Source organism: Armigeres subalbatus, chromosome 2 (genome assembly GCF_024139115.2).
Source record: "Armigeres subalbatus isolate Guangzhou_Male chromosome 2, GZ_Asu_2, whole genome shotgun sequence".
Lineage (NCBI taxonomy): Eukaryota > Metazoa > Arthropoda > Insecta > Diptera > Culicidae > Armigeres > Armigeres subalbatus.
The window spans coordinates 315,719,791-315,734,480 of record NC_085140.1 but is presented as its reverse complement, the minus strand read 5'-3'; the positions used below and the strand labels follow the sequence as shown (position 1 = coordinate 315,734,480).

At 40.8% G+C, this 14,690-nt stretch overlaps 1 protein-coding gene across 3 annotated transcripts in view; it reads right to left on the bottom strand.

Moving 5' to 3' along the window:
* LOC134212634 (netrin receptor unc-5-like) overlaps positions 1–14,690 on the bottom strand; it is a 478,948-nt gene that overhangs the window by 93,483 nt on the left and 370,775 nt on the right. For all 3 annotated transcript variants that reach the window (XM_062690650.1, XM_062690652.1, XM_062690651.1), the window contains one exon: positions 14,220–14,492. In XM_062690650.1, the coding sequence (XP_062546634.1) occupies positions 14,220–14,492 (273 nt within the window). The remainder of the gene's footprint in view (positions 1–14,219; positions 14,493–14,690) is intronic.

The following is a 14,690-nucleotide window of genomic DNA, read 5'->3' as shown; positions in this document are numbered from 1 at the left end:
AACACGGCCAAGGTAACAACAAGCTGCCCTTTTGAAAATGTGATACCGCCGATCGAAGTAATCGATTGTCATTTTCACCCAATCAGCAACCGGTACGATTTTGACAGAAAATCGGTACGATTTTTAATGACTAATTGGCACATCCTATCCTAGCTATAGCTATAGTAGTATGGCAAACACAAAATTTACGAATCAAATGCAGCAACCCACAATCATTCAATTAGTTAATACTCAGTACCCGAACCGAATCAAAATATCTTGACTAGCTCTTTTAAATTGGTAAATATCATCAAAATACATTAATATTTTTTTCCGTCTGTGCACCAATAGTTGCGGTAGTGCTCCTTTAGTAGCGTGTCCCGTAAGAAAACAATGGGATTCGCAACTATAGGGACAAAGCTTAAAAAATATCGCAACTATTAGAACACTGTACCAATAATTAGAGTTATGATTTTAGGTTTCAATTGCGATTTTATTCCAAACGGAGGCATTTTCTCATTGAAAAAGTTGCGAAGAGCCTTCGGATACATATCAAATGTAAGTGGAATTAGATTTGTTATTATTTTGGGCAAATTAAAAGTGTTGGAACGCGCTTGGTTCCTCCACTATTGGATCATTTACCCTACATACAAACGTAACTGACCTCAAGACGAATCGAATAGAGGGGAAATATTGCAAATCGGTTCGTATAGAAAAGAATAACTTGGTCTATACAATTCTGCAAGATTTTAAGCGACAGCCCCGGCTTTTAATCAAAGGTGTGTAGGCAGACCGCATCGTGCTTTCGTGCTGTGCGGTTCTTTCTCTCTTTGCGGAAGGAAGTTTTTAATACTACCCGAAGCTATTTTAATTTCAACGGTGCTTCTTAGCGCTATTTGTACCCACTGATCCCGTTACGATCTTTGCAAGGACCCGTGCCTTCGTTTTACGTTGGACCCGTTTGCGGAAGTAAAATTCCGACAAGCGGTGGTAATCCTGCAGGGACACCGTTCTGGGAAAAAACCTCTTAGAAGGTCACATCTCCACGCTTAGCCATGAGCATTAATAAAAACAAGAGGAAGGGGGAGTCTCTGAATTCTCCACTTCCTTCAAAGAAACAAGGTTTCAAGACCGTCCTGCCAAAGCGCGGAAAAAATAGAAGGAAGCTGGAGAATTCAGATATTCCTTCTAACTCTAATATCGGAGATAATTCTTCTCCAATCGAACTGAGCAATCAGTTCGATTTGATTAATGATGAAATTGAGCAAATCGAATATACCTCTAGCCCAGATGATTCGATTCATGCGAAAAAGCAAAGGATTCCGTCAATTGTGGTATCTGTTGCCGAGTTTTCTGGCTTCCGGAATGAGATTTTGAGTAACCTTCAGGGGATCAAGGTTTCATTTCAGATTGCTAGGAAGGGTGACTGCCGCGTTTTGCCGGGATCCTTTGACGATCGCAAACGTCTTCTTCAGTATTTAACTGAGAAGCGCCATAAATTCTTCACATACGACGGCAAAACTGAGCGATTGTTCAAAGTCGTCTTGAAAGGTCTCCCCAGTGATGATAAATCACTGGATGAGATTAAAATTGAAATTTCTCAATTACTTGGATTTTCACCAGTCCAAGTAATTAAGATGTAAAAGAAATCCCACTCTGGTACTTCCCAGAGGGGCATTTCTCAAGATTTTATTTAGTTCATTTTAACAAAAGTGAACTAAATAATATGAAAAGTTTGGAAAAGGCCTGTATTATGTCCCATGTCCGTGTTACATGGGAACATTTCCACCAGGCCTGGGGAAATTCAAAACCCCACCCAGTGCCGTAAGTGCCAAAAGTGAGGTCATGGAACCAAACATTGTCACATGGATGCTAAATGCATGATTTTTGGTGGAACCTCTCACGCCAAGGACGCATGTCCTGTGAGAGAATATTCCAATAAATTTAAATGTGCAAATTGTGGGGGCAATCATAAATCCAATTTCTGGGAATGCCCTTCACGTTTTGAATTCCCGTGCAAAATTGATGACGGGAAATTCCAATCGGATCCCAGATTCGACGGGTAGAAATTTTTCAAACGCTCAATTTTCGAAACCAGTTACCGGTCGAGCAATTCATACCCACCACAATTCACAAACAAATTTTGCCGCTCGTCAACGGGTAGCAAGCACTTCAGTAAATTCCAATTTTTCGAATGTACCTACGTATGCAAACATCGCTGCTGGTAGACAAAATTTCTTTACTCAAAATGAGGTTTATACCCATGTCCCAACGGAAAATAATGGTCATGTTGCCGATTCAGGTAGCATGACTGCTTCCGATTTTGATTTTTTAACTGAACAATTGCATCACATGATTGATGCAATGTTCAAAGCAAATACCATTCCTGAAGCTGTTCAGGTTGGTATAAAGTACACACAAAAAATTGTTATCGGACTCCGTTTCAATGGATCTAAACAATTGTGTGAAAGTTCTAAATTGGAATGCCCGCTCTCTAAAGGGTAAGGAAGATGAATTATTCAACTTCCTAACAGTTCATAATGTGCATATTGCCATTCTAACAGAAACTTATTTAAAACCAGGACTCTCCATTAAAAGAGATCCAAATTATTTTATCTACAGAAATGATCGTCTTGACAGCGCCTGTGGTGGGGTCGCCATTGTCATTAATAGACGTATCAAACATAAATTATTTTCTTCGTTTGAAACCAAAGTTTTTGAAACCTTGGGAGTTTCTGTTGAAACAAATTTTGGACAATTTTCCTTCATTGCAGCCTACTTGCCTTTTCAATGCAATGGGCAGCAAAAGAATTTGTTGAAAGCTGAGCTTCAAATTCTGACTCGCAACAAATCAAAATTCTTCGTAATTGGTGACTTCAATGCCAAACACCGTTCATGGAATAATGCTCAAAGCAATTCCAACGGCAAAGTTTTATTTGAAGATTGTTCTGCAGGATATTATACTATTCAATATCCCAATGGCCCTACTTGTTTTTCTTCCAGTCGAAATCCTTCTACAATTGATTTAGTTTTAACGGATTCAAGTCAGCTGTGTGGCCAATTGGTAACTCATGCTGACTTTGACTCTGATCACCTTCCTGTGACATTTGAAATCTCACAAGAAGCCATTTATAATCCAATCAGCTCTACTTTTAATTATCATAGAGCTGATTGGGATTTATATAAACATATATCGATAGGAATTTTGATGTTAATATTCCTTTGGATACCAAAAGTGATATTGACAATGCGCTCGTATCTTTGACAAATTTAATTGTCGAAGCCAGAGGCATTGCAATTCCTAAATGTGAAATTAAATTCAACTCCATTATTATTGACGACGATCTTCAGCTACTGATCCGTCTTAAAAATGTGAGAAGAAGGCAATACCAAAGAACTCGCGATCCCGCGTTGAAAGTTATTTGGCGAGATTTGCAAAATGAAATTAAAAAACGTTTCGCTATTCTGAGAAATTCCAACTTTGAGAATAATGTCTCGAAGTTGGATCCCAGTTCGAAACCCTTTTGGAAATTAACGAAAATTCTTAAAAAACCTCGAAAGCCAATTCCAGCGCTTAAAGAGGGAAATAAAATTTTATTAACAAATGGCGAAAAGGCTCAAAAACTTGCTCAGCAGTTCGAGAGTGCCCATAATTTTAGTCTAGGTCTCACTAGTCCAATTGAGGATCAGGTAACACGAAGCTTCGAAGACATTCTCAACCAAGATAATGTTTTTGACCCTTCGTTGGGAACTAATTTGGATGAAGTGAGATCTATTACTAGAAAATTTTAAAATATGAAAGCCCTGGTGATGATGGTATTTTCTACATACTTATCAAAAAACTTCCTGAGAGCTCTTTATCTTTTTTAGTTAATTTATTTAACAAATGTTTTCAATCGGCATACTTCCCAGATAAATGGAAAAACGCCAAAGTTGTTCCAATTTTGAAGCCGGACAAACATCCAGCTGAGGCTTCTAGTTATCGCCCAATCAGCTTGCTTTCTTCAATAAGAAAACTGTTTGAAAAGATTATTTTAAATAGAATGATGGTTCATATTTATGACAATTCTATTTTTGCTGATGAGCAATTTGGTTTTCGCCATGGGCATTCAACCACCCATCAGTTATTAAGAGTTACGAACTTAATTCGGCTCAACAAATCTGAAGGATATTCGACTGGAGTTGCTCTTCTTGATATAGAGAAAGCATTTGACAGTGTTTGGCATGAAGGTTTGAATGTAAAATTGATGAATTTTAATTTTCCTCTGTACATTATTAAACTGATCCAAAATTATTTATCAGATCGCTCACTGCAGGTAAACTATCAGAATTCTAAATCTGATAGATTACCTGTAAGAGCTGGTGTTCCCCAAGGCAGCATACTGGGGCCCATATTGTATAACATTTTGACTTACCTGTTACCACCAGGGTGTCAAAAATCTTTGTTTGCAGATGACACAGGTCTCTCAGCCAAAGGGCGTAGCCTTCGTGTCATTTGTAGTAGATTGCAAAAAAGTTTGGATATTTTCTCCACTTACTTGCAAAAATGGAAAATTTCCCGAATGCTTCCAAAACGCAGCTTATAATTTTCTCACATAAGCCGAGAGCTTCTTATTTGAAACCTTCTAGCAGACATATTGTCACTATGAATGGGGTTCCAATTAATTGGTCTAGCGAAGCTAAATATTTAGGACTTCTGCTAGATCAAAAATTAACTTTTTAAAATCACATTGAAGGCCTTCAAGCCAAATGTAACAAATATATTAAGTGTCTATATCCACTTATAAACAGAAAATCAAAACTTTGTCTTAAGAACAAACTTTTGATTTACAAACAAATTTTTAGACCTGCCATGTTGTATGCTGTGCCAATATGGACTAGTTGCTGCAATACCAGAAAAAAGGCACTCCAGAGGATTCAAAATAAAATTTTGAAAATGATTCTGAAGTTGCCTCCGTGGTATAGTACCAATGAACTTCATAGAATTTCTAATATTGAGACATTGCAACAAATGTCCAACAAAATAATTTCCAATTTTAGACAAAAATCGTTGCAATCTTCTATTGCAACGATTAACTCCTTGTACCCTTAGTATAAAATAGGTTAAGATTAGTTTAAGTTGAAAACATTGTAATTCCTACATGGTTCAATTCAACCAGAGGAAAAATTCTAACTGCCAGAGGCAATTGAAATGTATTAATAATAACTAAAAATATAACATAGCAAATAAGGATGATAGTGTTAAGAAAACACGGAACACCTAGTCTAAGAGATGAATGCATGTATTAGATAATTAGCAAATAAAATTAGTTAAAAAAAAAAAACGGTGGTCGGTTCTAGTCAATGAGCTGGACTTTACTAAGGTGGCGCAGATCAGCGCTGCGTGCCACTAGTTGTCTCTTTTACTCTCCCGCTGATCTTATGCAACGCAAATAATGACGTCACTTTTGCGTTGCATAAGATCGGCGGGAGTGTAAGAGAGACAACTAGTGGCACGCAACGCTGATCTGCGCCACCTTAGTAAAGTCCAGCTCCTTTGGTTCTAGTCAGTGCCTGAAAGCTGAAAGCAAAGGTAAGAGAGAAAATGTGTGCACACTTACGGACACGTTTTCGCAACTTCGCATGTATGGAAGATAGTTTTAAGCAGAATTAGGTAAAGCTCACAAACTGCAGCCGTTTAGTTATGAAATTGACCTTTCCTTTTTTGACCAAAAATTGTATCTCGTTTTATTGTCTCAGTCGATTCTTTAGCTTATTTAAGGTCAACTTCCCCAAAGAACCTATATTTTTACATTACATAGTTATTTTAAAAATCGAAAACAAAAACCGAAAAAGTGCGGCACATGCAAACCGGCCTGACATATTCACCGAATGTTTGTTCAAAATCGGGCGAGCATTGTGCCAATCTTGAAAAACAGCCCTTTTCGATTTTTTGTTCTAAATTCTAAAAATACTTAGAGGCGTAAAAAAATATGGGTTCTTCGGGAGAGTTGACCTTAAATAAAATAAAGAATAGATTGAGTGAATACATTTTTTTGACGGGAAAGGTCAATTACGATGTAAAGAAACCGCCGCCGGTAAAGAAACGAACGATTCATCATAATCAACGAGAGAAGTGACTGAACAACAGTAAAGGAATTTGATGAAGAAAAATTTAATTTTGATTGTAAAAAATCGCTTCTATCGACTTTTCTCCCAGACTCTCGTAGCGCACTCTACCACAGAAACGAACTCAAATTAGCCTATTTGTGCAGCCAAATATTTCCCTTTGACGATGCCATTCATAAGGGTCTGTTCAAATATTACGTAACGCGAAAAACGTTGTTTTTGAGAATCCTCCACCCCCTCGTAACAATCTGTAACAATTTTCAGAATTGCCCCCACCCCTATGTGTAACGCTTCTTCTTTCTAAGCCAAGTTACCAGTTTTGCATTCGTCTACCATGAGGCTAACATGATGATATTTTTATGCCCTGGGAAGTCGAGACAATTTCCAATCCGAAAATAGCCTAGACCTTACTTACTTACTTACTTATGGATCCTGTACACCTCCGGTGGTGCAAAGGGCCGACTTGAAAGATCTCCATCCTGAGCGATGCCCGGCTATCGCTTTAACCTGTTGCCAGGTTAGATTTCGGTCGACTTCTTTTATTTCTTTATTGAGGCTTCGCCGCCATGAGCCACTGGGTCTGCCTCTGCTGCGATGTCCCGCTGGGTTCCAGTCTAATGCTTGTTTACAGATTTCGTTTCCGACCCAGCCCCACTTCCGATTCCGTATTTCTGTTGCTATCGGCCTCTGGTGACAACGACGATGGAGCTCGTTGTTTGAGATCCAGTTGTGAGGCCACCAGGCCCGAATTATATACCGCAGGCATCTGTTAATGAACACCTGCAGCCGTTGAGTGTTCTCCACTGATACACACCATGTTTCGCTAGCGTATAACAGCACAGATTTCACGTTAGAGTTGAAAATTCGTATTTTGGTGCGTTCACTTATCTGCCTGTTTTTCCAGATATTTCTTAAACTCGCAAAGGCAGCCCTTGCTTTCTTGATCCGTGCGCCTATGTCGATCTTGGTACCGCCGTCTGACGCCATTTGGCTACCAAGATATTGGAAGCTTTCAACATTCTCCACTGGTTGCCCGGCTACTGTGAAACTGGAAGGAGTCACCGTGTTTACATCCAACGATTTGGTTTTGTTGACGTTGATGACTAAACCTGCCGAGGAGGAGCGATCGGCAAGGTCGTTGAGCTTACTCTGCATATCAGAGCGCCGTTGCGCGAGGAGTGCAACGTCATCCGCCAATTCGAAGTCGTTTAGGTGCTCCATGGTTATAGGCTGCCATAACAGCCCGCGGTTTGGTTCACGGTCAATCGCATCTACCAGAATCTCATCGATTACGATGAGGAACAGTAACGGTGATAGAATACATCCTTGCCTCACACCAGCTACGACCCGGATAGGGTCGGACAGGACCCCATTGTGCAGCACTCTACACGAAAAGGCCTCGTACTGTGCTTCGATGAGGCCGATGATTTTCTCAGGAACCCCTTGCGTCTCAGGGCGCCCCACATATTCTCGTGATTGAGACGGTCGAAAGCTTTTCGTAGTCAATGAATACCAAGTAAAGGGACTCTTGGAATTCGTTAACCGGAGCGTGACAATATGGTCCACACAGGATCTTCCGGCACGGAATCCGGCTTGCTGCCGCCGGAGAGTCGCATCGATCTTCTCCTGAATCCGGGCTAGGATAATTTTGCACAGAACTTTGAGAACGGTACACAGCAACATAATGCCTCGCCAGTTATCGCATACAGTCAGGTCACCCTTTTTGGGCACCTTCACTAAGATACCTTGCATCCAGTCGACCGGGAAAGTTGCGGTGTCCCAGATATTACGAAATAAACGATGCAGTAGTTGAGCGGATGTCATGGGGTCAGCTTTGAGCATCTCGGCTGATATGCGGTCGACCCCTGGGGCTTTATTCGATTTCATGCTTTGGATGGCTTTGGATTGACACGTGTTATACGTCGGATCCTAGGCAGATCATGCCGAGGTGGTGATGGCCTGGTTGGCACTTGAAAAAGTTGTTCGAAGTGCTCGAACCAGCGTTTCAGCTGGTCAGTTGGGTCGGTCAATAACTGATCATTCGCGTCTTTCACAGGCATCGTTGCATTCATCTTCGCCCCGCTTAAGCGTCGTGAGATATCGTAGAGGAGGCGAATGTCTCCGGTTGCGGCGGCTCTCTCTCCTTCGTCAGCCAGAGAGTCTGCCCACGCTCGCTTGTCCCGTCGACATGAGCGTTTTACTTCCTTCTCAAGAGCCGTGTATCGTTGACGGGCTAAGACTTTGGCTCCTCTGGTTTTCGATCGCTCTATCGCGGCTTTGGCTTCTCTTCGCTCCTCTATCTTCCTCCAGGTCTCATCGGTGATCCATTGTTTTCTCTGGGTGCGTAGTTCGCCCAGATTGTTCTCGCTGGTGGCGATGAAGGCATTCTTGATGGCGGTCCATTGGTCTTCCACGCTGCCACCTTCCGGAATATCTGCAGCACGCGTCTCCAGCTCTTCAACGAAGGACCGTTTCACCGTGGCATCTTCCAGTCGGCGTGTGTTGAATCGTCGTCCAACTCTTTCCTCCGGCCGACGAATCCGCGCAATGCGCAGGCGTATTTCGCCGATGAGGAGGTGATGATCAGACGCGATATCGGCACTACGTTTATTCCGTACATCAAGAAGGCTCCGTTTCCATTTTCGGCTGATGCAGATGTGGTCGATTTGATTTTCTGTAAAGCCGTCACGGGAGACCCACGTGACCTTGTGAACCGGTCGATGAGGGAAGAGCGATCCCCCGATCACCATGTCGTTATTACCACAAAATTCTGCGAACAGCTCTCCGTTTTCGCTCATTTCTCCGAGACCATGGCGTCCCATAATGCGCTCATGGTTCGAGTTGTCGGATCCGATCTTCGCATTGAAGTCGCCCAAACAGATCTTGATATCACCCTTCGGAATTCTATCTACGACGGCATTGAGTTGACTGTAGAAGTTCTCTTTGTCTTGCAGATCGGCAGCATCGGTTGGCGCATAACATTGGATTATAGTAAGGTTTCAGACCCGTGTTCTAAATCTGGCAACGATTATCCTTTCACTTATAGGTTCCCACTTCATAAGCGCAGAGTGTGCCTGAGCGCTTAGTAGGAAGCCAACTCCGCGATGCCGGGGAGCGTGTTCACCTCGTAAACCAGAGTATAGCAGAACTTGTCCCGACGGCGTTCTGTGTTCTCCAAAGTTTGGCCAACGGACTTCACTCAGTCCCAGGATCTCAAGCTTCATGCGGCGTGCCTCATTGGCAAGTTGTGCCAATTTACCCTGCTGGGCTAGGGTTAAAACGTTCCATGTTCCTATTCGTGTCCGTTGTTTCGCGCTAAGAGTCGTCGCCGTAAGATCAGTCCGTATTCTTTCATTATCGGATTCTCGAACAAATTGATGTTTCGGGAACAGTAGGTTGTTGGCCCAAGGTTCCCTATCCACCGGGATGGGGCTGCCATCTTAGGTATAGCTTCCGGGAATAGCATTTCATACTCAGCCGCTGGATGCCAGAACAGACGCTGTTGGAGCCGCACCTCCTTGGTGGACAGACGCTCGATCAGTCGGGTCAAATTTGTTTAAAGTCCCACCCAACACCAGGACTAGGCTAGTGCGCTTTGAGCGGCACACGGTCGCTTTGATAGGGCCTGCTTGGGGACACATGCAGCTTTTTATAGAAGTTCAACAGAGCCCACTGTCGAACCCCACCACATCCTAGGCAGACCCCACAGTACGCACCCTCTCACTCTAGCTGATGTCAGAAGGACAACAGTGCCCAGGCTGCACTACCAGCTAAGTACGCAGCCCTTAGCTGGCGGTCAATTGTCATCGGAAGACCCGTGGAAGCGTGAGTATTGGAACTTGTGAGGACCAGAGCTATGTTAGGCGCCCCTTCCCGGATGTCAACTCACCATTTCGCAGCCCTAGCCTAGACCGGCACCGGGAATCGAACCCAGCCACCCTCAGCATTGTCTTGCTTTCTAGCCGCGCTTCTTACCGCATGGCTAAGGAGGGTCTCATGCGTAACGCTTAACGACCAGTTCGGTAGGATTTAAAACACGTAAAACACGTTACAATAAATTATTATGCATTGTATATTTTATGCTATTTTAAAGAAAATAAACTTTTTTTTAACATTTTTAATGTTTATTCTGTATACAATTAATTTGAAACGTGAAACAAATATTCCAAAGGAATATTCCAAACGACAACCTCCCCCCGTATTTTGCGTAACAAATCGTATCAAAAATTAAACAACCCCCACCCCCTATTGCGTTACGTAATATTAAAACAGATCCTAAGCATATGTGGTATTTCGAAAATCTTCGTTTTAGGGCATTCAACGAAATTCCGCGGAATTTGAGTATGACGAATTCTAATTTTCTGATTTTGTTTCGTATCGTTAAATTTAAAAAAAAATTAAAGTTAAATCATATTTTAAACGAAATTAAACGGAATTTAAAAATGAATTTTTAATAATTCCAATTTTCATAAAACAAAAATCGTAATTATTGGGCCGTTATAAACATTAAATAAAAATTATGTCCTACTGATTCCGGAAGGAATATTAAAATAAAAAAAATCGTAAAACTCCTCGGATTTGTTTGGAAATGTTTTTGAAATCCTTAAAATTTTCTTAATATTTTTTGTTGTCCTCTCAAAATATTATTTTAGGGCAAAAAAGTCCGAGGGGGGGGGGCATAATTTATTTTAAATATTTGTATCAGACTTATTTGGCTCCAAAAATATTAAACAAAATTAATTTTCTCCGAAGATTTTTTCGTATTTGTTTATAATGTAAAAAAAAACTATTCGATAAAAATTCCGCGGAAAAAATTTAATATCATTTTGTTTCGTAGAATTTCGAATCCAATGGACCTCGATTTAGTATGATTTTGAAGTCTCGGAAGTAAATTTGAATTTACTTTCATTTCGTTTCGAACCAACAATAGCATTGCCAATTTCGTTTCGTTTCGTCAGGAAAAATTGTGTTATCGCATACCCTTAGCCACTCAGAGCATGTAAATGCATAGTTCGATACTGTATGTTTGGATTATCAGAACTTAGAACTTGTTACTCTTTGGGCGTCGTTCGTGGTCGTTCGTTCCAAGAAGTGAAGACGGTAGAGCGACGGTCTGCGAACCTGAGGTTGCATCGACAGTAGGGCAGTTCACATTTCAAAAATGTTCGAAAATTCCAACTCCCATATGTCTATTAGCATCATTTTGATAATATAGGAGTCCTGGCAAAAAAGGCAATTCGGTGGCCATTTAGGAGTGGCGCAAAGTCAATTAATGTTTATATGGAAATTTGTATGGGATTAATTTAAAATTTATTCAAATCCCCCTATCGTGATGAATTCAAATAAACATCCCCAACCTCCATTTTTAGAATCTATTTGAGCTCAACCAGGGGGTAACTCATTAATTTTGATTTTTATTTCCACTGCTACGTTGAGGCTAATTACACCATTTTAGCCATTTGTCTCATATTCACACTGTCAATAGAACCGTTCAATCCACTCATAACTAATGTGTTATCCGGAGGTCTCATTTATAAAGATTCCAAAAAGGGAGATTGGGGATGTTTATTTGAATTCATCACGATTTGACAGTTGTAGCGAGACTTGAATAAATTTTAAGTTTTTGCCATACAAATTTCCATATAAACATAAATTGACTTCGCGCCACCCCTAAATGGCCACCGAATTGCCTGAAATTTTGCCAGGACTCATATATTATCAAAATGATGCTAATAGACATATGGGAGTTGGAATTTTCGAACATTTTTGAAATTTGAACTGCCCTAATCGACAGCTGCCATGCACAGCTGTTTTTCAAAACCTTCATAATAATAAATTTGAAGTAACGTATGAAGGCGCTATAAATGTTATCGATACATTCATGTTAGCAGAGTTCCTACTATTTAATTATTTGAGACGCCATTCTATTTTAAATTATGTGAATAATTGACTAAGGAAATCGTCATATCTTTTGGCTACGCGTTCATGGTAGGCGTTTGCATAAAGAAACCAAACAGGTGTTGCGTTGTTCGATGTTGTGACGGAAACTTTTTTTTTCGCTTTCTTCATACGACGAGAATGACTATTGTCAGCGCTGAACGAGAAAGTTTCCTTCAGACTGGATGGTGCTCGAAAAAGCGTGTTCGATATTTGCATAACCTTCATGGAACATGTACATCGATAACATTGTAGATGTCGTCATAGAATCTACAGACCGCATCCGAAGAACAATCGCAAAGCAGCGAATTCCAATCAACGTCTGATATTTGCCTAAAATCTGTGTTTCCATCATATTGTCGGATGTTCAGCTGCATATTCTCGAATTCATCATTTGAAGGTGCTGAAATTCTCATGATGTACTTCGCCTTTTAGAAAAGACTGGGCGCATTCCATTCAAGTCAGATCGGCTGGAGAACTGGAACAGGATATGGAATTACCGGTTCCAGATCGTCAGCCAGCTTTAATAAATTCCCTCCTTTGGTCGCCTCAGAAGCATTGTTAACAGTAGCAACAGTAGCAATGAAGTTGAAAAACAAAGTTTAACGTTAGGTCGAATTTCATTAGGAATATAGAGCTAGAACCACAAAATAAGGAGAAAAAGACATTGTGCTTTCAGTTTTCTAATTTATAATGCCAGGTTGAGTATTGAGTCTCTACTTGGGTTCAACGTTAATTTTATGTAATAATTTAAGGTAAATCCTCTGACATTAATGGAAATAAGCATACCAAATCCGTCAGCTACCCATACGCATTAATGTTTCACAACTTGAACGCTCTGAATTGGTATTGATTTAATTGAATTTATAGACCAGCAACTGAACGCAATCCCTCAAATTTACATATTCATATTAATTACCTCCCAAAAGCACGATAATTAATTTGCCTTATTCGACGACCCATTATATTACCGTGATGAGTTCTATCAGTCTACTAATTAACGTTATTAAATTTGTATATTCACCTACAGACAAACAATATTAATGCGACTGGACTCAAATCTATAATTGCATTTCATTGATATTAATCCAAAAAGAAAATAAGACCATCGGTCGACACGGGAAGGTGAGCCCCATCGGTAATTCGATTGCAACAAGTTTGGTTCGATTGAATGATAGTCGTGTTCATTTTATTCAGAACATTGCGTCATTTTTTTCGATCTCACTTTAACCACCACGGTGGTAGTGGGTTGAAATATCCTCCCGAAGTCTATACCTGCGCCATTGGTACTTGGGTGGACTGAATGGTGGCATATCATGCACGTGCTATCATAACCAGATACCGTTCACAATCAGCGCCTTTTCAATTTTATTCAATTCAAATTAGCCGCCAACCGTGATGCGGTTCGCTTTTTGCAGTACAGAACCAGCAGAAATCTGGGGGCATTGACGTAGCTAGGAGTTTTAGTTATTGGAAGCAGTTGAGACGAATCATGGGATTTCACTCGCTACACCGATTAGTGATGAATGGATTTTCATGAGCTCTCAGTCGCACATTTGCAGCTTCTTGGCGCCACTTATGAACGTGGTTCAGTGAAGCACTACGTTACTACGTTGATTAAAATTGAGTTCTCGCGTAACAATATGAATGTGAAATTGAATATTAATATTAAACCAATCCTGAATCACATGGAATGATTGTGCATTATGTACTACGGCATTCGATTTTATACAAAACTCGATTAGCTATACATTTTTGATACGTTATAATTAAAGCTCTGGTAGCATGAATTATGTTTGGTAATTGGGATTCTTAAGGCACCCATGGCCATGACTGCACCAGGAAAGCGGGTAACTTTATCGACACTATTAACCGCGAATCAGTTCATACGTTCGTTGACTCAATAAATGAATATGCATCGATATTTTTACGCTTCATGAATATCAATTAACTGGCGACTAGTGCAGCTCATAAATGCGATTGCAATATGAATGAGCACATTATACCTACAACACACAGCGCGAAAATGGCGACACTGCAGAGAGAAAAAAAAACCATTACCCGAATCAACAGATTTTGGCACATTATTCCCGCATAACCTGGCCACAATGATTTATTGAAATATGATAAGGAAATCGAACGCTGTATGAAAAATTCGCAAACCCAGCCGCAAGCGCAATAAAAAATCCACCTACCTGTCTCATCAATTTTGCATTCGCCACCTCGGCACACAATCGACTGGATATCCTTTCCGGGGCAACCGAAACCACTGCTGGTGCTGCTGCCCCCTCCTCCATCGTCCTGGTCGACACCGACGCGCTCATCCATCAGGGCTGCCAACTGTTGATGGTGCTTCACCAGCGCCTTCTCGTAGAAGTCCAGATTTTGCGTACGGCAAATTCGGCGGCGCACCTGAACGCACTTGCTCGAACAGACGCTCCACGTGGACCAGGAGGACCAGCGACGAACTGAAAGTGGAAGATTGTTTTGTCAACCGTCAGATATACAAAAATAGTCAAAGGCTAAACATTTTCAAAACTACTTATGCTTTTATTAACAATCGTCAATTTGACGAATCAGATAGAAGAATTATGTGAGTTGGTGTTGCTCAAATTTAATCCGGTCACAACATAGTGTAGTGGCATTTTATCAAGTCGTTTCAAATT